At 35.4% G+C, this 24,699-nt stretch overlaps 2 protein-coding genes across 2 annotated transcripts in view; one reads left to right on the top strand and one right to left on the bottom strand.

Annotated features, from left to right (window-relative positions):
- Positions 1 to 1,318: 1,318 nt before the first annotated feature.
- On the top strand, positions 1,319 to 13,665 carry LOC120626194. The gene is made up of 6 exons (XM_039893581.1): positions 1,319 to 1,961; positions 2,040 to 2,588; positions 3,366 to 3,572; positions 4,643 to 4,805; positions 11,438 to 11,590; positions 13,581 to 13,665. The coding sequence occupies exons 1-6, from the start codon at positions 1,319 to 1,321 to the stop codon at positions 13,663 to 13,665; spliced, it is 1,800 nt and encodes a 599-aa protein (XP_039749515.1).
- Positions 13,666 to 22,181: 8,516 nt separating this feature from the next.
- The window catches only part of LOC120625932, a 105,654-nt gene continuing 103,136 nt past the window's right edge, over positions 22,182 to 24,699 (bottom strand). Inside the window, exons 10-12 of the mRNA XM_039893208.1 lie at positions 24,540 to 24,675; positions 23,857 to 23,989; positions 22,182 to 22,507 (exon numbers count right to left, since the gene is read on the bottom strand). Of these exons, the coding sequence (XP_039749142.1) occupies positions 22,433 to 22,507; positions 23,857 to 23,989; positions 24,540 to 24,675 (344 nt within the window). The 3' untranslated portion in view covers positions 22,182 to 22,432. The remainder of the gene's footprint in view (positions 22,508 to 23,856; positions 23,990 to 24,539; positions 24,676 to 24,699) is intronic.

Raw genomic sequence — 24,699 nt, 5'->3', positions numbered from 1 at the left:
GCTAGAGTTTTTGATTATTAGATATCCACGCAGCTCCAACACCACCAACCCATCGTGCTGTAATTGAGCATTGCACCCTGGGAAATGATAATCATTGACATAAATTCATTATCATTATCATCATCATCATCGTTATCAACATGATCATCATGATAGAAGTTTTACCGAAAAACCAGCGGGAACTTTTTTCGTGGAATGTAAGAAAATGACATGATGTTCAGAGAAGTTGTTTAGTTTTCGGGTTCTCTTTTAAGGGGACCGAGTTCGATCCCCAGCCCACAGTTTATTAAACATATACCGCTAATCGGTTTCTAGCGACATCTAATCGGTGTCTTTGTCGGGGGTGGTAACTATCCACGGCTAAAGCCCACCAGACTAGAAAAAAAACAGAAGTCAGAAATTTCCTATTGCCCCTACAGGGGACCGAACCAGAGACCTCGCACTTGAAACCACAGCGATCACCGATCACGACTGCGGTTCAAACATCACACAAATCATAGGACATAAGAGGCACTAGACCGTAGCATTTAAAATTCACTCATTTGTTTATCTTCTTCGGTACATTAACTCCCAGGCACGACCTTAATTTATTTGTATTAGCTTCGTTTATAGACGATGGCTGTTAGAATGGTAGCTACGGGCATGCCTGTATCGTTCCGTTCACTTCGCATTCCATTATTTCGTGGTCAACGAGTTTTTAAATAATGACTATACTTTTAACAAGCTCAGGTACTTCAGTCGACATTTACCTAATTTATTTGGAATAAAACTGGTATTTTTAGCTAACTACGGTAAGTTTTTTAACAGTCTGCATATTTAGTGAGTATATTATCTTCTAGTTTCCGAATCTCAAGAATACTACTTCCTTTTCTTTAGTAATCATTCTACAATTGCAATATCAAATATTGTTTAAAACTCTATTTAATTTCCAAATGAAATTAAGGTAAACATCAAAACATTGTGCAATTTAGAATCACAAATAAATAATAAATCTTAAAATTAGTTTGCTTTTTGTAGTATTGCGATCACGTACTAATCTAAAAACCTTGTTTTCGCAGACATCTCACAGTCAATTAATTTAATACTCTTTTATCATTATCATTGAAATGTAAATTGCAGTCGGACATCGTAAAAACGATAAAGTTGCAAAATAGTACTCCAAAAACGCACTACCCTTGATAATTAAATATTTGCAGATGTAATCGACAGAGGAATATGACGAAACAGTACAGTCCGCTAAGCATTTAGTTCAATGACAATACTTTTGTTATTTAACTACGTTCAAATTACTTTTATTGTTTCAGATGGACCAATTAAGATGTACCACAGGGTGCGGCGAAAAATGAAGTTTGAAATAAGTGCCATATTAATTTTAAGTTACGTATCGTTGGTGTTCTCAAAAGCGTTTGATATCAAGAGAATCAATGATAATATTAGCGAAGATATAGAAAATGACATTATCGATTTCGATGATGATTATTCAGTTAAATATGATAAAAAACACAAGGTACTTCCATGGGATTCAAATGACCATAAGAAAGACTCTTATAGATATACAGTCGTAAAAGAAAAAGTTTACAATGGATTTGAAAATGAAGACATCAAGCCGAACACAGCTGAAGAGGTTAGTAGCCCGACTAGTGTTTTTACAGTTACAGAAGCACTTGAAAAAACAACAGAACTGAGTGTAATTCCACTAGAATTAATAAGTACGACAGAAATTAATTCAGTTAGTCCAGCCGAAAGTACAACAGAATTTGATTTAACAGTTATTCCTTTACGTTCAAGTGAGAAAGCTCCGGTTGAACTATTTATTAATCAGACAGTAACTATACCAGTATCCACCGAATCTTCTGAAGATTATAATTTAACGACATTTTTTTACGAAATGACGACAAAATCAAATAATTATTTAAACGAAACTACTACAGAAAACATTATAAATGAAACGTCAACAGAAAGTAATATAAATGAAATGCCAACAGAAAATATAATAAATGAAAAATCAACCGAAATTATCACTAAAGATATGTCAACAGAAAATGTTATAAATGAAAATGTAAAAAGTACTAGTACAAAGTTAAATGCAAATAAAACTATAGAAATAATTAGTATGAATCATAGCATTTCTAATATTACTGAATCGGTTACTATACTCCCTGATATTAATAAAGCCACTGAAAATAGAACTGAAAACATCACTGAAAATTTTCCATCCACAACTACACCAAGAGAAGATATAAACACAACTTCTAGTAAAACGAACGAAACAATTAACCGAGAGGACTTTGAGAGTACAGAAGTAATCGCAGAAGTTCCAATATTCACGGAGCTAGATACAGAAGACATTTCACAGGTACCAGAAGATTATTATGATTCTAAAGATGTCGTTTCTACATCTGCACCTAAAACAGATGCTTTATCTGTTATATTTGGATTTGCTGGTAGTGTGGTAGAAAGTGTAGTGGAGAGTGTAGCGGAAAGAGTGGTACCAAAAGGCCTAATTGATTTGTTCAGACGAATGCAAAGGCAAAATGAAGCCCTGGAAGCAGAAAAGTTGAGGAGTCGAGAAGAGAATGGAGGAATAGGTAAAAGTTATAAAATATTAAGTATAAGTATTTCACAGTACATGAGATAATCTTGTTTAATATGAGGTAGAATTACATGTAATTACATGTAGCTATAAACTCTAATAATGTATTTATGGCATTAAGACGAAATAATTTAGAATCAAAAATACAAAATTAAAATGTTGTGTTGGAGTGTAATATTTCTGATCAAAAGTAGCACTATTTTACAACACTAAATTTGCGTGTGGCGTTACATTATGCCATAAAATTATTTAACTGACGCCATAAGGCCGATCGCGAGGAACGTAGTTAAAATCCTTCTAAAAACTTTAAACTTCCTTGTTCTTTCGGCTTATTGCTTCCTGCCATTATGTTACATTTGTTCGAAAGACAGGGCTGAGTTTTGCCAATACTATTTATTTATATGAACCTTAAAGTTACACTTTCCAGACCTTTTTTTATTAAGAAAAGCAAAGAAACTTCCGTTAATATGTTTTGTTTACCAAGACGCATTTAGCCAGTGTGTGGCCACGGCCTAGACTCTTCATTCTGATCGAAGAAGCGCGCAAATTCTACAAGCCGGCCGGTAACGGGTTGATAAGATGATGACGACAAATGTTTTTACTGAGAGATATGAGAAGGTTAAACCAGGAATTCTGTTGAAGCTCATTAAATGGTGATTATCTTAGCCAGTGGAGTTAGCCATTTAGAACTCCAAAATACCTATATCCAGCAGTGTACATCCATTAATTGACATGATGATGATGACGATGATCTTATCATGTTATTCTACAGGTCAATTCACCCGAGGCGTGATCAAGACTATATCCTCGGGTCTCAGTAAGCCTCTGAGTCAACTAATGGCCGGTGCCAGGGACATTGGCTCGTTAGACAGTGACCGTGGCTTTGTCAACAGCTTAGCATCTGGAGTGACAAGTGTGGCTAACGTCGCCAACTCAATGGTCGATTTGTTCAAGGACAGAGTGCAGGCTATTTATCCTGGTGAGCTTTTAATCTTGTTTTCTGTAATTTTATAATTTTTAATAAAATGTTTGTTTATTTTGTATCGAATGCAAAAAGGGATGTTGCAATTATAAAGTAAAAAACATTCTAAATACTGTACTAATTTAGAACCAAACTATCTAAACTAAAGGTCATATCAGGTCATATCAGGTGATCAAATCGTTACCAAACTTTTGGCACTGTTGGTCTGAATATAAATAACTTTAATCAAAATATTCCCTTGCTTAGTAATTGTTTGTTTTTGCTCAATAAATTGTTTATTTTCAACCTTTCAAGAGAAACTTAATTCGTTATTTACAACTTAAATAGTTACATTGGCAAAATACATATCTAATTATTTCGCTTATTGTCAAGTTTATAACTTAACGTTAACGTTAACTTATAAGTCCACCTTACACGGTGGTTAAATATTTGCAATATGCTCTACAATGTCGATGTTTTAACCTTTAAAATTTGAGTAATGAAACTTGTATGTAATGAATACAATTTAAAGCTTCTACTAGTCTCACTATGATATAATCTGGCTAGCTTATTCGGAGTAAGTCGATTGCAGCTTATCCTTAACTTTAACATATCTTAACATCCGTCTGTCGCACACTCGCTCCGTTGTGTGGTCATCAAAGCTAATCTAGGACAATTAAGCGATCCAATTGTGCTTTTCTCACATAAATTTGATTCAAGGGCAGCTTTAATATGTTGCGAAATGCTCAGAGAACAGAATTAATGATTTTTTGGCATAAGCACCAAAACATAATAAAGAACCTTCGGACATTTATAATAGTTACAGATGTATTTCATTGAAGGTCATATTGTGAATAAAAGAATACTCCCACACGTTTTATAAGTTAATCATATTATTGTTTCTCTGTATCTAGATGAATCTATATAAGAATATTTGGTAGACCTAGAAAATTAAATCGGCCGAGACTTATTTAAGATACTAGTATACAAACATTTTTATCAGTATACAAAATGTTAGTTAAAATATATATATAGTAGAAGTGATCAGTGATCGAAGTGATAACAAATCAATATCCTACACCTTACAGGCACGATCTGGTGTGGGGACGGGCACTCGGCGCAGGCGCGCTCGGGTGACCTGGGGCTGTTCTTCTTCACGGACACCTGCTGCAGGCAGCACGACGCCTGCAAGCTGTACATCGGGGCTGGAGATACCAAGTTCGGCCTCACCAACACCGGGCTCTTTACCAGGTTTGATAATAATTTTACTCTTCGTCGAAATCGACCATTTAAATTATAATTTTGTATCTCTTATGAAATATCTCGTTGGGGTGGTATCAAAGTCGCTTTTGTTTGAATTCAGTGTTATATTGCATACTACTTATATTACTTAAACTTTTGTTATGAAGCGGGGATACAGCAGTCGGTAGGACTTCCACTTCACTTTCGGGAGGGCGAGGTCGAATACCAGCGGACACCTCTAACTTTTCTAAGTTATGTGCCTTTAAGCAATTAAAATATCACACGCCAGAGAGTTCTCCATAATGATCTCAATGGTGTGTGAAACCACCAATTCGCACTGGGCCAGCGTGGTAGACTACGGCCTTAGCCCCTTCGTATTGTTCTTATTCCTGTTGTGGGCCGGCAATGGGTTCTTATGATGATTGTTTTATAAATATTAAAATAACTGTAGTCCCTATATATTACATAGTCACGTAGCTTTAGGTTTAAGTTGGCGAACGTACTCGTAGTTATCATAAAGAATTATGAATTTCAATTTGAATTTCTTCAGTATTAAGTCTTCATTTATTCATTTGCTTTCATTGAAAATATGAACTTAAGAAACTATATTACGGGCATAAAGTCCTCTCATGCCGTGTAGTGACGGCAGATCAGAATACAGTTGTTGTAACCGCTCATCTTTTTGGGGATTTCGTCTTAGGAAATGTAACGGAGAAGGGGCCGCAGCGTCCTCTGTGCAACTACTACCATCTACTGTGATCACAAACCCGTCTGCCCAAACTGGTGGTTATGGGCAAATCCTCCCATTGCGAGAGGCCTTTAGTCCAGCAGAGGACCGTTATAAGCTATTGATGATCATGAAGATGTATTTATTTATTTGTTCTATAATTAATACATTATTAGCTTTGACTCCTTTGTGTATAAAATACAACACAGCTCTGTACTCACGCGTATTGTTTTTATGAATACGAATACGGATACAAATCTGTTCGGGCATAATACGACATACTTTGGCCGTTTACATAAAAAACAGATAAAAGAAATATAAAACAGCCAGTACAGTGATTAAGCAGGAAGTTAAGTAACCGGTCATAGCGCGTTGGGTAGGAACTCGACTTTACTTTCAGTGGGCGAGTTCGAATCACAGCACGCACCTTTAACTTTTCTAAGTTATGTGCGGTTTAAGTAATTAAAATATCACTGGCTTCAACGGTGAAGGAAAACATCGTGAGGAAACCTGCATGCCTGAGAGCTCCGCATAATATGGTCAAAGGTGTGCAGAGTCTACCAATCCGCACTGGGCCAGCGTGTACGGCCTTAGACCCTTCCCATTAAAAAGCTAGGGTCTCCTACCCGAGCTTTTTAATGGGCCGGTAATAGGTTGATGTCATATTAATGATGATATTGATTAAAATAGCCAATCTTTGTCCTATTTCGTCCAAAGTTCATAGAAAGTGAACTGACTTCAGTACTTTACTTATTTATCTATTTGGATTAGGAATACTAATAGAATTATACGTATTTTATTTATTTATACTCTTTATATGCACACAAATAAAAATACAAAAAAAGAATAAAAGAAAACACAGACAGAAGAAGTATACAAAAGGCGGCCTTAATATTAGCTTAGAATTATACGTAATTTGGATTAAAAAATATATCTACCAATGATATATTATTCCACTTATAAATAATCACAGCGTGAAAATTTGTTTTGTGCGATAACAATTATAAAGAAAAGCCAAAATTCAAAAATACAATAAAATCACTACCTCTCAACATTATTCAGAAAGGTTTTACGAATTATAGCTTAGAATCTTTCTTCTTTATCGATTTCACTCAATTTGGAATGCTTCTCGTCATATTTAATTCGTTGTTTCTTAAGAGTTGTCCTATAAAGAGCGAAGACAGAGGTTGAAGGTAAACAGTTCTTCTGTTATGACGATTTAGGTAAATGTTACACGAGTAAGTCTGGATTACGTATTAAGATGTAACGATAAATTCTTGTTTCATGAATGGCTTGGAAGTTGCGTAATGCATACATTATTGCCGCCTTTCTGTTACATTTTGCTTAAGTGGGTAGGTAAGTACCTCTGTTTCCAAAACTTTACGAAATTAGGTACATTAAGGCCAAGATCTCGTTGTCACGTTATCAAATTTCACAAAATCTACATATAATTGGACGCACGTCGCTGATTTAAATTAAAATTTTATCCCGGGCAGAATAATTACTTAGTATTGAAATTTAGAAGCAGGACACGGGCTCGCGTCACCGATGGCCTCGACATGCTTGTGATGTATTTATATATATTTGCTTGGAAGCATCCGGCTCCGCTTTCATCTCTCACAAGATAGAAAAATGAATGTTAAAATATAAAATGTAAATTTTTGATGTTGGAAAAGAGCAACTGCTGAGTTTCTTGCCGGCTTCTTCTCGGTAGAATCTGCCTTCCGAACCGGTGGTAGAGTCACTACACACGGACAGACTTGACGTTTCAAAAGTGCTTGTATTAGGCCTACTTGAAATAAATGAATTTTGAATTTGAATTTGAATTTGAATTTATTGCACCGGACTAGTAATGTACATTGTATATAATCAACTGTATCATATGCTTGTTTGACTTATTGGACGGGTAATATCTTGTGATTTCGCGTCACCATCTGATTCTATTTTTGCGATTCCATCGTTCTGAGTTTTTACTTCTTTCGCCAATCCTCATATTATTTTAGTAAGCTGCCTTTGTTCTTTTAGTAAGCTTGTATTTACTGTTTTGTTCCTGTAATATTTTTTTCAAACTGCGCTGAAATTTGGCATTTGCTTATATATAAATCGGATTACAATGCAATATTATAATGACATTAAGTTGATGATGGAGCCAGAAGTTGACTCTACTATAAAAAATCGGACTGTGTTTCTCTCTGGTAGAGGCTTTGGCCGTGGTTATTGCTAGTTACCACATTACTGACGTGCCACCGAGCGATTTACCGTTCCGGTACGTAGTCGCATAGAGACCGATTAGGGGGATGGGTTTCATATAACTGCCATACATAACAGGTTAGCCCGTTACCATCTTAAAACTGCATCATCACTTATCAGCAGGTACGATAGCAGTCCAGGACTTGCTTTTACTGCAATTTAAGAAAAAAAGAATGTTCCATATTGCACCTTTGTGTAGAATCATGTCCGAGGCCAATTCTCACTCAATCTATTTTTATGACTAACATAAAGTTTTCAGAACCCTTATTCTGCATGACGAGAAAGCCTTAAATACGCACAAGATGCCGCTAGTGACGTCAATCTAGGCATAACCATTTGTAAAGGTGTATTCATAAATTTTGCGTCATGAAATTAATTTCGCGCGTAGTTACAACTTTTGTGTCGCACGCGGCCCGGGCAGTCTTTACAGCGATATACCGGCGTTTATATTTAAAAGGCGTTATGCTTTTGTTATCTCGTTGTATCGCCCGCGCTTACGCAACAGTGTTACGTGATTAATGAGTAGCGGGTTCTTTATTATTGTATTGTGCTCTTGTCTAGATCTATACGTATAGAAAATTATAATGACTGATAGATAGCGCAGAGCTAATGGACAGAATCTTTTGATATTTTCTTACTGTACACTTTGTTTTAGCAATGTTAAAATAATGAAAACATGACTGCATTCATAATCTATTTTTTATTTTTCCTCTGCAAGTTGGTTCTTGACTTTTGACTTTGTTGTAGAGTCACTATAAACATATGGAATTGACGTTTCAAAAGTGCTTCTAAAGTAGACTTACTTGATATAAGTAAATTTTGATGTGAGTTACTTATAGTTATATATATATATATATATATATATATATATATATATATAGTGGGGTACCAACAGGCATAACAAAACACATTTTAAAACTAATTATATATGCTAGAAAAAAGAAAAATTTATTTAATACAATATTTTATTAAATATCAAGTTGTATATGAACTAAGCATTCCATTTAGCTTCTAATGTCCCAACTATCGGGGGTATTCTTAGGTTCTCTGATAGAAGAGTATTAAGATAATATTTCTCCGCAGCAAAGATGTAAAGCGTTATGAAAAGAAAAATGTAGTAATCAACAATATTACGATTAAATGTAACTAACCTTAATATATTATATATACGCATACTAAAGAGAAATAAATTTAACTGAAGGGTCTGTCTGTGTATATCGAAACAACTGCCTCTTATTATTCAACTACCTATTATTATTTTTGTAGCACAATCAAAAGACACATTGTTACTTTTTATTTGCCTTTCAGTATGTTCAGGCTCCGTACCCAAAGGATCTATTACTAAGACGCCGCCGTCCGCCTGTCCGTCCGTGCGTCTGTCTGTCTGTTAGTCTGTCTGTCTTTCCGACTGCTCACCTGTTACAAGGCATCTTATGAGCCGTGATAAACAACGTTCTGTATATGCTATAACAAAAAAAAAAAAAACAGAAAAAAATAGGGCTCCTACACAACAGACATGATTGAGAGATACAAACACAATCGTGCGCGGGTCGGACTTGCACTTGGCCGGTTTTCTTATGTTTTTTTTATTCCACTACAATATAGTTTTTGCTTTGCATTTGGTAGTATGGCAGTCTGAGGTGGTAGCAGGCTTACCGTATGGCAGTCACATAATAGTTAAATACCCCAATCGTTAAATTTATTCCACTTAAAGCAATAATCTATGAAACTATTAATGACAGGAATTTTTGACGAAACCTTTTAATTCGGTAGCAAGAAGACTTAGTAAGTAGACTTCTTAGCTATTTTGTATAGTAACTAAGACACCGGGAGGTATCTCTGCATCGTTCGAGTCCATGTGGGACTGAGGTGCATCTTTTGCTTCTTCGGAAGGACATTTGCCGATAACCACCTGAGGGGTTGCTACGGCGTTACCGGGGGAGTGGGGCGAACGCGAAAACTCGCCATGAGAAGAGCCCCAGGGCTCGACGACATCATGGGGGGGTGAGGTGGATCGATAACGCAGTCGTATTTATATCAAAATACCCACCAACTCAATGTCATGAACATTGGTTGTTAATCAAATATAATTTTAATTGTTTCTTGGAAACTATATATTTAACTATTTAATAAAATATCGGGCAAATATGAATTTATAGTTATCAAAACTTTAATTATTTACCCACTTTATAAATTTACTGTAACAATTGGTAACTGTAATCCACAGTTACCTACTGCGTTGGAGTCGCGAGTAAGTGTTGGTTTATAATAATGGGAGCAGTTATATAAATCGTAACTGGGCCGACATTACTACGACGTCTGAGCGAGTTTTTTCTCGGAAGTTTAATTGTCATTTTTGGGTTTATTATACGGTTAATTAACAATTATATAAGGCGTAATCATTACGTATATTATTATTGTTAATAATATGGACAGCGCATTTACTATCACCGCTGAGAGCAGTGTTATTTTAGTTGGTTTAGTTTAGTTGTTTAGTTAGTTTAGTCTCTCTGTCGTTCTTTTTCGTTTAGTCCACCAATGCACTGGGCTGGCGTGGTGGGCTTAAACTGATCGCATTATGGGAGGACCGTGCACTGTTGTGCCGGCCGGTAATGGGTTAACATGATGACGGCTCTGTTGTTTTAGTTCAATCCTTATTTTAGTGACGTCATTTTGTATTTCAAGTCATCAATTTACATAAAAGCGTCTTTAAAATATCACTTGCTTAAAAGGTTAAGGAAAACATTGTGAGGAAATCTGCATGCCCGAGAGTTCGACATAATGGTCGCAAAGGTGTGTCGAGTCCGCCAATCCGCACTAGGCCAGCGTGGTGGACTGAGGCTTTAATCCCACAACATTGTGGGAGGACAACCGTTCCCTGTAAAAGGCCGGCAACTGGTCGATATTCACTACTATTAGAACATTTTGTGTGTAATCAACGCATCAAAAGTGCCATCTATGTGTCTATATGAATCAAGAAATATTTGACTTTGACTTTATGTAGTCGAATAGAAAAAACAATTGTCTCACAGTCTGTTTTTGTTATTACTGTTATATTGTTGTGCCATTTTCGCTTGGTAACTACCACGCGAAAATTAAATCCCTAAAAACTTTGAGGTTTATGTTATCGTTTATGTATAACTAAGAAGTGAAAACGACATTGGTTTATGTTAAAATACGGAATTACTCTTATGTGTATAGTACTGATTGTTTCCCATTGAAAAGCTAATAAATAAATAGAACATCAGAAACCCGTTTGTTGATTCAACCTGCCATTATTAATCCTGTTAAAACTATTGTCAATCGGTCAATGTTGTTTTTCCAAAATAGCATACCTACTTTCTCCAAAATAACTTTTTTATAATGCCAATACCTTTAAGTGTTGAAGAAAGAGCAGCTGTCAACATCTCAAGCTGGCTACAGAATCTGTGTGATATACAAATGATTCAATTCTTATACTCTTCACCAGATCTTCGGCAATGTACCCTCTGAGAATACTCCGGTTTCAGAGCGAAACGTGCGTAGAGGGTACATTCTCCTGTTTTTCGCGGAGTATATAAAATTAAGCTTAATTTTCATAATATATCATGGATTTCCGCAAAGTAACGCCTGCTTATATCCAATACAACATCTCAGAGATATCACGTCGTCTAAATGTTTCCAGGTCGCACTGCAGCTGCGACGAAAACTTCCGCCAGTGTCTGCGGAAAACCAACTCGCTGGTGTCTGCGCAGATCGGCCTCACGTACTTCAACGTGTTGGGCCCGCAGTGCTTCCGGCGAGCGCACCCCATCGTCAAGTGCTTACGGCGCACCAGGTTGGTGTTACATCAGTATTTACGTACCGTACCGAGCCGGATAAAGCGTTGACAGCCCAGTGGTCAGGACTTTACTTAAGCTAGCGCACCTCTAACTTTTCGAAGTTACGTGCGTTTTTAAGCAATTAAAATATCATTTGCTTCAACGGTCAAGGAAAACATCGTGAGGAAACCTGCATGTCTGGGAGTTCTCCATAATGTTCCCCTTCTCATTGTGGGAGGAGACCCGTGCCCTGTAGTGGGCCGGTAATGAGTTGATTTGATGATGATAATGATGACCGAGCAAAAATAAAATAGTTACCCAGACCGCCCGATTCCGGCCACGGTGGTCAATTTCCAGAGAGATTTTCCAACTACGCGGGAGATATTACAGTGTACAAGTGTGTGCGCAAACACAGGTCCACTCCGTATTCCCTCACTCACATACTCCGATGGGACGGCAGCTCCGACACCACGGGGTAGAGATTAGGCGCAGGACCGATAATTTAACGTGCTATTCGGGGACGGCGGTAAATCACCGCGAATTTCCAAACTTCGGGCTGGTACTAAGATTTTTTTAATAGAAAAACCCAATATTAATTCATTTGGCTGAACTGGATATAAATCGTAGAACATCTTCATCTGCAGTGACCATGCTCACCACAATACCCACGAGGCATTTATACGTATGTAAAAACAAGTAAAAAATAGATGGTGTATCTACCAATCTACCAAACTCTACCAAACTCAAATTTATACTAGACCCTACGCAATGTACTCTACGCACCTTTGGCTCCGATACCGGAGCATCCTCAGGAGATGTTCACTTTAAATGAACAATTACTAAGTATTTCAACGTCAACAACATTGTAAAGTAAAAAATATACTTAATCACCTATTAAAACAGTTAATATATAAAAAAAAAATTGTTAACAAATTACTTTAATGAAATGTAATTATTTTATTTTTTGTTTATTTATAATTGATACTTGTTTGAATTTAATTAATCATTTTACATTATAAACATATCAATATAACATTTGACAAAGCACTCAGGGCTACTGAAGACAGCGCCACTCACGCATAAGCAGAAAGTAGAAGGAAAGTTAAAAGGCAGTAAAAAAAAGCAATGTAGCATAACCATATCACGACCATCGTGAGCTGGCACTTATTCAGAGCAAAAGTCGCATAAAGGTCTCTGACACCATGTCAGAGGATAACTAGGTGCGAAACAAAGAAAAAAAAACATTGTAAAGTCAACACCTCCTGAGGATGCTCCGGTGTCGGAGTAAAACGTTTATTTATTTATTTATTTTGCATCAATGCCTTCACATAGTCATGAAGCCCTGTCAGGGCATAGCAATAACAAACAGTTTGACCCTTATAACTATTACAAATACGCGATACCAGGAACGTGCGCAGAGAATAAAGTGTTTTTTTTTTAATTGGAAAACATCGCCTAGAGCAACACTTGGTAAGGTGGCATGCAAGGTCTTGCAGTGTTGGCCAGTGTCCATCAACGTGAATCGTCATGTGCCTCTAATTACACCGACAACCATGCTCTTTAGACCGGAACACTGCAAATATAATATGTCTGTCCTTTTGTATACCATTGTTTTGTTTGTTAACCTACCTTAATTTTAATGTATTTTGTTAAGTTTATTTTAATTGTAATGGAAGAGCGGAGTCTTCTGACACAGGGGTAGTAATACTACTCTTAAAAGAAGGCTTCAGCGATATATTGATACCACTTTGTTTCTTACAAAAATAAACTTTTTATTTTTTTATTTTTTATTGCTGCTTAACGGCAGAAATACGCATGGCGATAGTACTTCCCCGAAAGAGCTCTGTCACAAAAAGCTCTATTGTGAGAGGATAATAAGATAACGATTGACAAAATTGAAAATTATTCGGTACCGATTTTTCTGCTTCTTTAGGATTACGGCAAATTATACTTAGTATTAATTCTATTCAATGATTAGTATTAATGTGTGGCTTTCTTGACTTCCAGGATCACCGGCCTCAAATGTGAGGAGTACGAGCTGGACTACACCAAGCCGAAAATGTGGCAGTGGTTCGACAACGAGACCTTCTGATGAGATCTCACGATTTCGATTTAAAATTGAACTGTTCAAAATGATACAATAAAACTGAACAAGCTTAAAATATAACCTTAAAAAATGGCTTTAGAAGACATGCCAGCATGGAATGTTGCCTATCAATTAACAGTATCTCGTTAAATGGCCCCAGGGTTCGCGACGGCAATCGTGACAAATATTATTTAACTAATACCTTACCACAGTATATTTTTTCGAAATGATAACGAATGCCTATTCTTTAATGCAGCTTTTATTTTCCATTCTACATTATATTGACCTTTTTGTGAGGCCCACTTTGCCTATAAAGAAGTAGACAGCATGCTTAATAAGGCTACAGATATATTAATGAAATTAAAAGTCGTATAAAGGTTCAACTTCGTTGTTTTAGGAATATAATAAAACACGATGGTCTTTATTTTATATAAGAAACATCAGAATATATTTCGAAATGTCACATTTAACGGATAAACTATATTATGTTTTAATGCTAGTTAAACTAAATTAACTTAAAAGTCGAATAAAAATTTCGCTTATAAGTTAGCTCGATCTTAAATAATTTTTAAAATTTTTGACAAATTCTTGAATCTGTTTATTCTTTATAAAGTATTAAAAAATATATAGTATATATATATATATATATATATATGTCCGGAAATATAAGAACCTGTGAACTGAAGTGTTACCTATGTGTAGGTATTTAATTTTATTAATGCAAAAGTTTTAAAAAGTAAAAAAAAAACCTTTCCATTAATAATAAATTAAAGTATTATTAATATTAAATATATTCTTAAAGAATTTATCACTACGAAGAAGTTGTCAGAAACTTTCATTATTTGCAAAAGGCGCCATCTACACGGAAACTATAATAACAATTGTGATAATTTATTATGTTGTGCGCAAAAATTTATCAGAAAACTGTGTATAATAGATATGTTTTCATTACTTCATAATAAGGTATACATGATAATGTGCTGACTACTAGCGGATTCAAAATGTATTACGATGTTTTTATTGTTTTTCTATAGGTTTGACTTATTTATGTGAAATAAGCACAGATAACCCCCTTGGAGATAACGAATCGATGTTTCTTCTTTGAAAAAAAAAATTTGTTAACTGTGGAATGTGTTGAAAGATAAGGACATACAACCCTTTCGTCTAACCTTGTAAATTTGTATGTTTACCAGTCTTTGTAAGACTATTCACCTCAGTAAATTTGATATTATATATTATAGAGATATATTTTATGCAGTAGGTTTATTTTTTGCAACCTGCAGTTACATCAAGATCCTTAAAAACGAGGTTGTCTAAATTATAATTTTTTACACTCCAAACTATATGAACTAAGAAGATGTGTCTTTAGGGGGTGATCTGTAAAAAATAAGCTAAACGATACATTACATAATAAATTATGTACTATACATTATATTCGCTAAGTGTACATTTTTTTTTATAAAAATGCGACAAATGCTTCATAATGAATACTAGTGTCGCCATCTAGAGTTAATGTAATCTAAGTGTAATAATGTATGAAATTGATAATGATAATACAAAAATGTACAAATTATAAACTTACTACTAATATAAATAATGTTTTATTATAGAAACATATCGTCAAATCGAAAAATATCATATTTGGTACATGTAAAAAATGTGTGATAAAAATAATAAATATTAATAAATATCATTAATGGAAAGGAAATCAGTACAGTGAAAGACCTGCCTCCTAGCACCAAAATGTAAAAATTGCCATAAGTAATTCCGATAGCCTTTGTTAACTTTTCGCTTATGGCTAAATTATACAGTTTTAGCGTGTCCATTATTTTATCAATAAAAACAATAGCTATGTTCGTAATGCCATTATTGGTGCTAGGAGATAGACTGTAATAATTTGCTATGTTAACATTTGAGTATGCCAAAACAGACAGAACGTGTCGACCCAACAATATCGTGGAACGTACCGACTAACTGAAGCGACGCGACTCTTAGAAGTTTTAATACAAGGAACTGTGTGAAATACACGCAGATAGATACCCTACTTATTTATATATATATATATATAAATAAGTATCTACAAACGTGGAGTGGTAAAACTGACGTCAAACTCTGACTGAGATCCGTGGCTACAGTGTCACGTCACCTAGAAATTATATATTATAGCAAGCCACAGAGTGACCCACGTCAGACTTATATATTGTAAATTGTATTTGGTCGCATGACTGCTGTTTGTGAAATTATGTGAAAGACAACCTACTCCGGCAAATGCGTGGTTGTGTGACCAGGCCAATGGCACATACATTAAACAGGTAATAATAGCCTGTATGACAGACTTCTTATAGCAGTGCGTTGATAGTAGATCCAGTGATTCGATTTTTGGAAGGAACTTTCTTAAACCCGTCACCCTACTTCCTACTTACAGTAACTCGTTGCGTGACAAGTCACGTCATTCTAGTACAGTCATGCTTCTAATGTGACGTGACAAGTCACGCAACGTAACTACTATAAGTTTAACTACAAGGAACTGTGTGAAGAATAATTTTGCGGATGACACAAAGTGACGATAACACAGCCGCTCTACTTTAAAGAGTGGCGAGTGAGAAAAAGACGCGTTCTATCTTTTCGACTTAAACTTTACACTCTTACAGCGAAACCAATGCTTATATTAATTAATAAATAGCACATCAAACGTTGAAATATTAAAACTGAGAATTATTCACAAGGAGACACCAATGTTACGGGGATATCATTGAATATTAATTTATAATAATATAATGATATAAAAATCTAAGGTAAGCTACGCCTACAATATAGAAATCTATTGGACTATCAAATATAGAGACATATTGCTTAACATGGTCCAATGGAATATAATTTAGACATGGACTTAGTTTTTAGGTTCAGACTTAGGTCCTGGGGTTAAGCTTTAAGGAGCAGGGGAAGGAAGGATTGTTCAAAAAAGGTTTCTTCTATTAGCATAGTTATTTCCTTGACAGAGAGGTTGTAACTATATTGCGTATCGAAAATATTATTATGCTCATGAAAGCCCAAAATTAACGTCATAAATGCTACAATGAAGCAATCATTGTAGCATTTATGACGTTAATTTTGGGAGTTCTTGTATGAACTGTCAAGTTTTACGCTATTCGTAAATTGTGGAAGAGTGTGAAACATTTTGCATATCATATAAATTTTGTATTTCTTTATTCTGAATCGAACACTTCTTTTAAGCCACTATTAGAAAATTAACTAAGAGTATGAAATTAAAAAAAAAATCGAAAGCCACTAATAGACTATTTTTGTAATACTTAGTATTCCCCAAGAAATTGAAACTGGAAAGCGTTTTTTATGATATACGGAAAAGTTTGTATTACCTAGGCGATACCCTTATTGTCAATTTCCTGGTTCTTTCCTACATCTCTCATTTTTAACATCAAAATACTATGGTTGAATATCGCTTTGGTCTAGATGACCTTATACTGCTTCGTTGTATCCAAACAGCTTTTGAATTATCTTATGATTACGATAAATGAGGTACCTACTCTTGCATGAGTCAAACTTAAAACAAGTGATGTTACCGGAGGGTACTGGCTTGATGGTAGAAGACAATTGTGGAATTCTAAGTTAAAAAGGGATAGAGATCGTTCAGATCGATCCAGAAACGGTCAAATTGTTTTTTTTCATTAAAATGAACTTCAATTAAAAAGAGTTATTGAATGATTACTTACAACGGCACTTTTCTTTGCCAATAACGGAGTTCTCATAAATCACGTAAGTGATAGCCTTTATGTTAAAATTATTAATAATTAATTATCATGATATTCAACAATAGTATTTTTTTAAACAGCTAAGCTTCTACTTTTCTCTAATGATATCTATCTGATGGACTAGGTTAGTTCTAGGATGGTCCAGGATAGTCCAAGGGCGAGGTGAAATTGGTGTTTTATTTGGACCCTGGGATTTAATAAAGCGTTATAAAACTGCCACAACTAAGTGTTTGTAGTGCGCACTTACATATTTTTGCGCAATCACATCTAATTACAACTAATATTTTTGGAGCAGTTTCATTTACTTAATAATAAGTCCATAAATCCCATTGTAATTATAACTACGCTTAAACGGACAGACTTTCTGAAAATGATAGGAAATTATTCTTATCATTTTCAGAAAGTCTGTCCGTCATTACTTAATTTTCAAACCAACCTATTTTTTGCTGCATTTTTTGTAATCTGTAGGATAGCAAGGATTATTTTCATATCATTCTTCTTAACAGCCTCCTAATACACTTGCCTTGTCGACTGCGCCAGATATGGACCATTCATCAATGTATGTGGCGCAGTCAGATTTATAGCAACGTTGTGCTCAGGTGGAAAACTCCTGAACAGGTTGTGATCCTCAAAAAAACAACGTTAATGTTATGTTAGTGTTACCCTCTTCGTAACATAGTTTTGTTGCATTTAAATTTATTCCTACAGTTTTTGAGAATCTTAGGAATATTTGATAATCGACACAACATATATTCTTCAACTTAAGATTTTTGAAAAAAAAAATATTAATGATTCAATACCGTTTTTTACTGGGATTTTAGTAGGTATTTAAGAAGTCCGTAATGAAGTAATTCAATTATTGTATGCCGGCAAATGAAACAGCTCCAAATCACACATGCAAATTACTATATGACATCAAAACATGAAATACACCTACTTCTTACAATATAAAATTAGTAATTCAGATATTTTTATATGTATAATAATATATTACGAATATAATTGTTGTTTTCTAGCGCCTAAATATACGCATCGGGGGCCTCATTCGACAATATATTCGAAACGAACGCGTGTGTCACATTTGCGATTTTATGTCGAACAAGGGCCCAGTTACCAAATAAATTCTAATAAAATAAGGCAAATGGGTATTACGGAGGGCTTTAAAATATTCAGTAAATATCAGGCACTCAAATTGAAATATTTGATAAAAAAACTCTTAGTCTAGGGCATTAATCCTATAAAAAACAACTTAATGCTATGCGGGTCAAAAATAATGGTCGGCATGCCACGATTCCTCACGTATAAATGGAGTAGTTTAGAATCCTTACGCACAATTAAGGTTTCCAAAAATAGACAAGAATTTTTTAAGAATATAATGCACGTAAACCTAAATGCTTATAATATACAAATAAACACGCAGACACTGAGAAACATTCATGTTCATCACACATTTTTCCAATTGTGCGAATCGAAACCACGGCCTTGGGCGCTGAAAGCAGGGACTCTGCCCACTGCGCCAACTGGCTGTCAAAACACCTTATGATGACATCATGCTAAGTTATATAAGAACGCAGGTTTGAAGTTACAGTCAGCAGAATCATCACTTTTTATTCTTAGTACGATATTCTTATTCTACTCCATTTATCTATGGCTTTTCATATTTTACACACCAGCCCACTACAAATTAACTTGTCTACGCTACCTCACTGTCCATTTTGTAAGTTTTTTGAAATAATTAATTGGATGGATTCAATATTATCGTTTAGTATATTATATAAAATGTTGCATGCCGCGCCAAAACTCATTTTCGTCTGCAATTTTTTTTTACACTCTACGGTTTTAGTTATGATCTAAAATTGCCCTGTTTATTTATCAGCTGCCTCATTTTCAATTTTTACCAGTTACCTCTACCATGCTCTACACCGAATTTCTCTCTCTAAGACTAATTCTTTAATTGTAAACGATTTGTCTATTCCTAATTCGTTAGCTTACACTTCAAAGCCATGGACCCGATTGGTATGTTTATTACATCTCGAGAAAGATAGGGAAATGTTCGAATAAATTAACTACAAAAAATACAGTAGCAACTAAATAGAGATTTAACATTATGATTATGAAGGATAAATAGTTTAAAAGGAACACTCAATAACTCTTACAAAGATATAGAATAGTTAGTTACACGGTGGAAGAATAAATTATTTAGAGTAAGAATTTAATTCTATGACTCCTACATTTTTACAATACTGGCGCAATCACTAATTTGTCAGATCATTGTTCCAATATACATTGATACATTATTCTTTTAATCTTAGTTATACAAAAAACAATTATTTAATATTTGACAATCAAAAAATGAAAAACACATTTTCATAATAATTTAACTCAAACATTTTGATCTAATTATTATAATAACTGTATGTTTTTGCAGGTTCTTTTAATACAATTATGATAAAGTTATGATTTAATTAAATACTGTAGTATAGTAAATTTACGCGTATAATATATGTTTATCAATAATGAATTATAATATCCTAACAACTACATGGAGTATGAACATGTATCGAGGAGACACATTGGGATCACAATATATTTTTTAGAACTACACACGTCAATAATACTTTTACCGTTTGATCTATAATAATATTAATAACATAAACTAAAATGTTTCAACACGAGAGAATTCATAAACAATAATAACTAGACAAATACAAAAAGTTAATTAAACGAAATTGTTTTTATTTTATTTTAAAAACAATTATTTTATCGATTTTTTTATTCGATAGTAACATAAATACAAATTATGAAATTTGTAATCATTTTAAAGTAACTCATTTGACTTCAGGTTGTCAACGTCAAAGTGTCGCCGGCCCGCCATTTTCCCGTTTGTAAGCATTGTAGCTTGAAGAATATGCTCATTCCAACTAACTTAAACTTTGCGATTCAAACATTTGAAAAATCTATAACTTATGAAGACTTTCTATTGGTATTCGTTAATTTGAACTCTTTGAATTTAGAAAGTCATAAAAAATATACACTTAACACTTAAACACATATACCATACTGCATATATAGACCTTTAAGATCGGAAAAATATTCATTTTTGCGCATTTATTCTGATACATTATGTTTAAATTGGAATTTGTAGAAGTTTATAAATTAAAATCTTGACGTGGCGTCTCTTTAGTTGAGTAAAATATAAATAATAAGATAAGTTCAGGTGTTTTGTTTTGATATCTTTTTAATGGTGTCTGCAATGAAAACCAATCAATCCAAGAAAAGTCTAGATGTATTTCCTTTGTATAAAATGCTTTGAATTATTATATTCTGCTGAGCTTTGTACTTACTTAGAGCGGTAGCTTACAAAAGAAAACCTCGATGGCGTCCACGTCAAGAAAATCAATCAGATATTATCCGACAAGTATTGGAAAATAATAAAATGCAACTGGTGCTAATTTGACCGAGCACACCTACTAAAGCAAACTAAACTGGCAGGTATACAATTTGTGCAATGTTTTACCCTACGCTCCCTGTTGAATTGAGTTTAGAATTAATAATTTGAAGGGAGTCTGCTCTTCTGGTTGAGGTTCTGTTCGACAGCAAGCAATTTAGCGTTCCGGTACGACGTCGCGTAGCAACCCATGTGAAGTATTTGTAACATGTAAGCCTGACACCATCTTAGACTGCACCATCACTAAAACTTGGTGGGAAGCATTAACCACCACCGACTCGATGGCGGTATGATATAAAGGTAGCGCGGCAGATCTGGACGCAGTTCACTGCTATACCAGAAGATGGAGTGCTGATGAGGAGGCCTCAGTTCAGTAGTGGACTGAAGGCTTCTTCTGAGGTGTAAGCTTTGATTAACGACTCCGAGTATCTGTATTTTGAATGTGAACACCCATTAGCCTACTATTAAGTCGGTCGGACAGAAGGTCATTAGTTGTCTAGAAGAAATCGCTATGAAGCGATAAGGCCGCCAAATTCTATACGTTGTTTTGTTATACTTTTCTTTTTTGATGTACTTTTTGTGGTGTGTAATAAAGTTTATTCATTAATTAATTAATTAATTCATTCATCATCATATCATCCACTATGGGCCCACTACAGGGCACGGGTCTCCTCCCACAATTTGTAGGGGTTACTGTCGAGTCGATGGAACACATAAATTGAGCTAATTCAGTTTTCTAAGGTCTCCAATGAACTGCTTTGGCACAGATATCATATGCACGGATATAATTTATGATATTTGCATTCTGCACGCAATTTTCGATTTCTTCAGACAAAAAATAATCCAAAGATTGTCGACATAATGAGACAAGTTAGAAAAAATAGAGTCAAGATGTGTTTACTAGTGCCATTACAACTATAAATTATAGGTGTATACATAATGATCATTATTATGTCCGGTCAAAAAAAAAAACTAAAATAAGTATTAGACTAAACTATTAAATATTATGATGAAGAAGTACTATTATGTCAGCCTGATATATAATATTAAATTAGAATTATTAAATAATTTAGCGAGTGTTTCTTTTAATGTGGACATATGCCGCATAGAGCCCATAGCTGCCAGTTTATTTTGGTTTTGCCACAGAATTAGGAACATATAGAAACCTCATTCAGCCATTATTGCATGCAGTGCGTTGTGCCCAAACACAGTTAAAACGCCACGCGCACGTCTCACTTTACATAGGCGGAATGTTGCTAGCTCACAAACTTTTTCTCATTTTCCCCGTTTTATGGTAAACGTTTAGAACATTAAAGGTAAAATAATTACTATCAAGTGCTAAACGGAATGAAGTGACAAACCGGCTGTTCGAGAAACACTACTAAAGTGTAGTGGTTTTTGATGGTTCAATATTAATCGTGTACACGGTTTCTGTATGTGCTTAACTCTGTGGGTGTAGCATCAGTGCAGCGAGCACGCGGCAGTCTGCGAGCTAGGCGTAGCTGGCGCCGCAGTCGAAGAACGGGAAGCAGGCGACGGGCTCGGCGGCCGCGTGCTAGAGGACGTGCAGGTTCTCGCAGGACTTGGACTTGGAGTCCCGCGCCCACACGCGCCCGAGCAGCCCGCGCACCTGCAACACCGCCCACACTATGAGTGCCACCAAAATTAGGCTACTCTGGAAAGAGGTACATGGCCGTTTTCATTAAAGCTAGGAAACGAATGCCTAGAGAAAATGTTTAACCAAGTCATAAATAATGATATCGATGCTAGGTGCCATGTAAAGTTACGACACCGATTTGGCTGTGCGTATAAATATCCTCCTGGCCGTATCCGACCACAGCGACTCGATGTGCTCTCAAGTGTCTGGCATAACCACTCTTTGTTTTAAATGTGCGATCACATTGACAGTACGTCAGTACTGCACCAATTATATTAATGTCGCGTAGGCACCTAATGTGGAACCTGTCTGAAGTACGAATATGCTTGCGGTATAAGCACCACGTTTCTGAAGCATACAGTAAGGTTGGTAGTACTATAGCTAAATAAACGGAGACCTTCGTTGAGAGCTTTAAATCATGCGATTGAAACACCTTAGATCGAAGCTTTCCAAAAGCAGCAGAAGCAGCTCCTATTCTGCGGTTTACTTCGGCATCGAGTTTGCAATTGCATGATATAGTTCTCCCCAAGTTTCTGAAATTACTAACTTCCTTAAGCGTTTCTCCGCCTAGCTTAATATTGAATGGCGAAGACGTGGTCGTGTCAAGGGCCATAACCTCGATTTTCTTACAATTGATCCTTAGTCCAAACTTATGACATGATTATTGGCTGTAATGTTAAGCGAACTCGTTAACTGCCACTTGACAGATGAAAAAAAAAAAAAAAACTGAATTTTTGAACACGAAAAATGAAAAATATGATAATACAAAGACAAAACAGCATTGTGCAAATATTCATAGACAAGTTAGGTTATATGAGTTGCCTTGTGAAAATTGACTGATTTGACGGCCGCTTGGCCCAGTGGATAGTGACCCTGCTTTCTGAGTCCAAGGCCGTAGGTTCGATTCCCACAACTGGAAAATGAATATTATTCAGTGTGTTGGTGTTCATTAGTATATTATAAGTCTTTGTTTTCGTATTTGATTTTAAATATTTTTGATTCCCAGTCAATGTTCATGACATTGTGCCGATGGGTGTTATGATATAAATACGGGTGCATTTTCCCAGTCCAGCCTTGGGACTCTTCTCGTGGCGAGCTTTCGGGATTGTCCCATCTCCCCGGTGACGCTTTTACAACTTTACTAGTAGGTTATTTTTTATCAGATTGTTATCAGATACTGTCCTTGCGAAGAATGAAAATCATACAGTCTTGCATTGCGACTCAGACGGCGCAAATATAACTCCTGCCCTAAATCTCTATCTCATATATAAGCGGAAAGCTGCGATCAGCTGTGGACACGAAAAATTCTTAAATAGGAGTACCTTAACACTAGCAGATAACCGCGAGCGTTTTCTCGGAGTGCTAGCTGCGGACGCGGGGGCGGGCGTCACTGCGGTTTCTGTTTCGAGCGGAGACCGCGCACGGCTGCGATTCTTCCGCGAACTGCTGCGTTTTCTGTAATTATGTTTTAATAACTTAAGCTTAATAAGCTCTTTTGACTGTTACAATATAAATATGAGAAGCAAAAACAAACTCGTTGTGTAGTTTACTAGCCTGCATCAAACTGCTAATTCATTCAAGGGCAATTGTAGTAAAAAGGGTAATTTGTTATAAAATAATTTATAACAAATTACCAAATGAAATCTTTGAGATGTCTCTCAATAAGTTCAAAGTTTATATATAACGTAAGCTTACAGAAAAATCAATGGTTATGAATTGCTCTAAGTTCATACCTATAAATTAATTCAACCGTGAGATGGTGATAAAAAAACCTTACTAAGTTTGTTTTGAGCCCATCTTAGACCAGGGCGCGTTCGGAACCCACCTAGCTTTAGTTTTAAGTTAACGAATGTAGTTGTCATCATTACCTAACATTAGTGTAACATGTTAAATGTATGAACGCTTCATAAGTGCCTGTGATAAGGTCTACATGTATAAAACACTTGAATTTGAATTTTAAATTTGCTTAAAAATTATGTGAGATGGAGCTTCCTTAATTCCTCACCTCACTCTCTCCGCGTGCTGCTGCTTGAGTCTGATCTGCGTGAGGAGGCCGACCAGCAGTTCGTCTACGTTGTGGTTGATGCCTACTGACGTCTCGATGAACTTGCATTCGTACGATGTCGCCAACGCTTTACCCTCTGGAAAAAGAACCCATTTATGTA

The sequence above is a fragment of the Pararge aegeria genome, chromosome 1 (genome assembly GCF_905163445.1).
Source record: "Pararge aegeria chromosome 1, ilParAegt1.1, whole genome shotgun sequence".
NCBI classification, from domain to species: domain Eukaryota; kingdom Metazoa; phylum Arthropoda; class Insecta; order Lepidoptera; family Nymphalidae; genus Pararge; species Pararge aegeria.
Note: the sequence above shows the minus strand (reverse complement) of the source record. Positions and strands in the feature narration are given on the sequence as shown.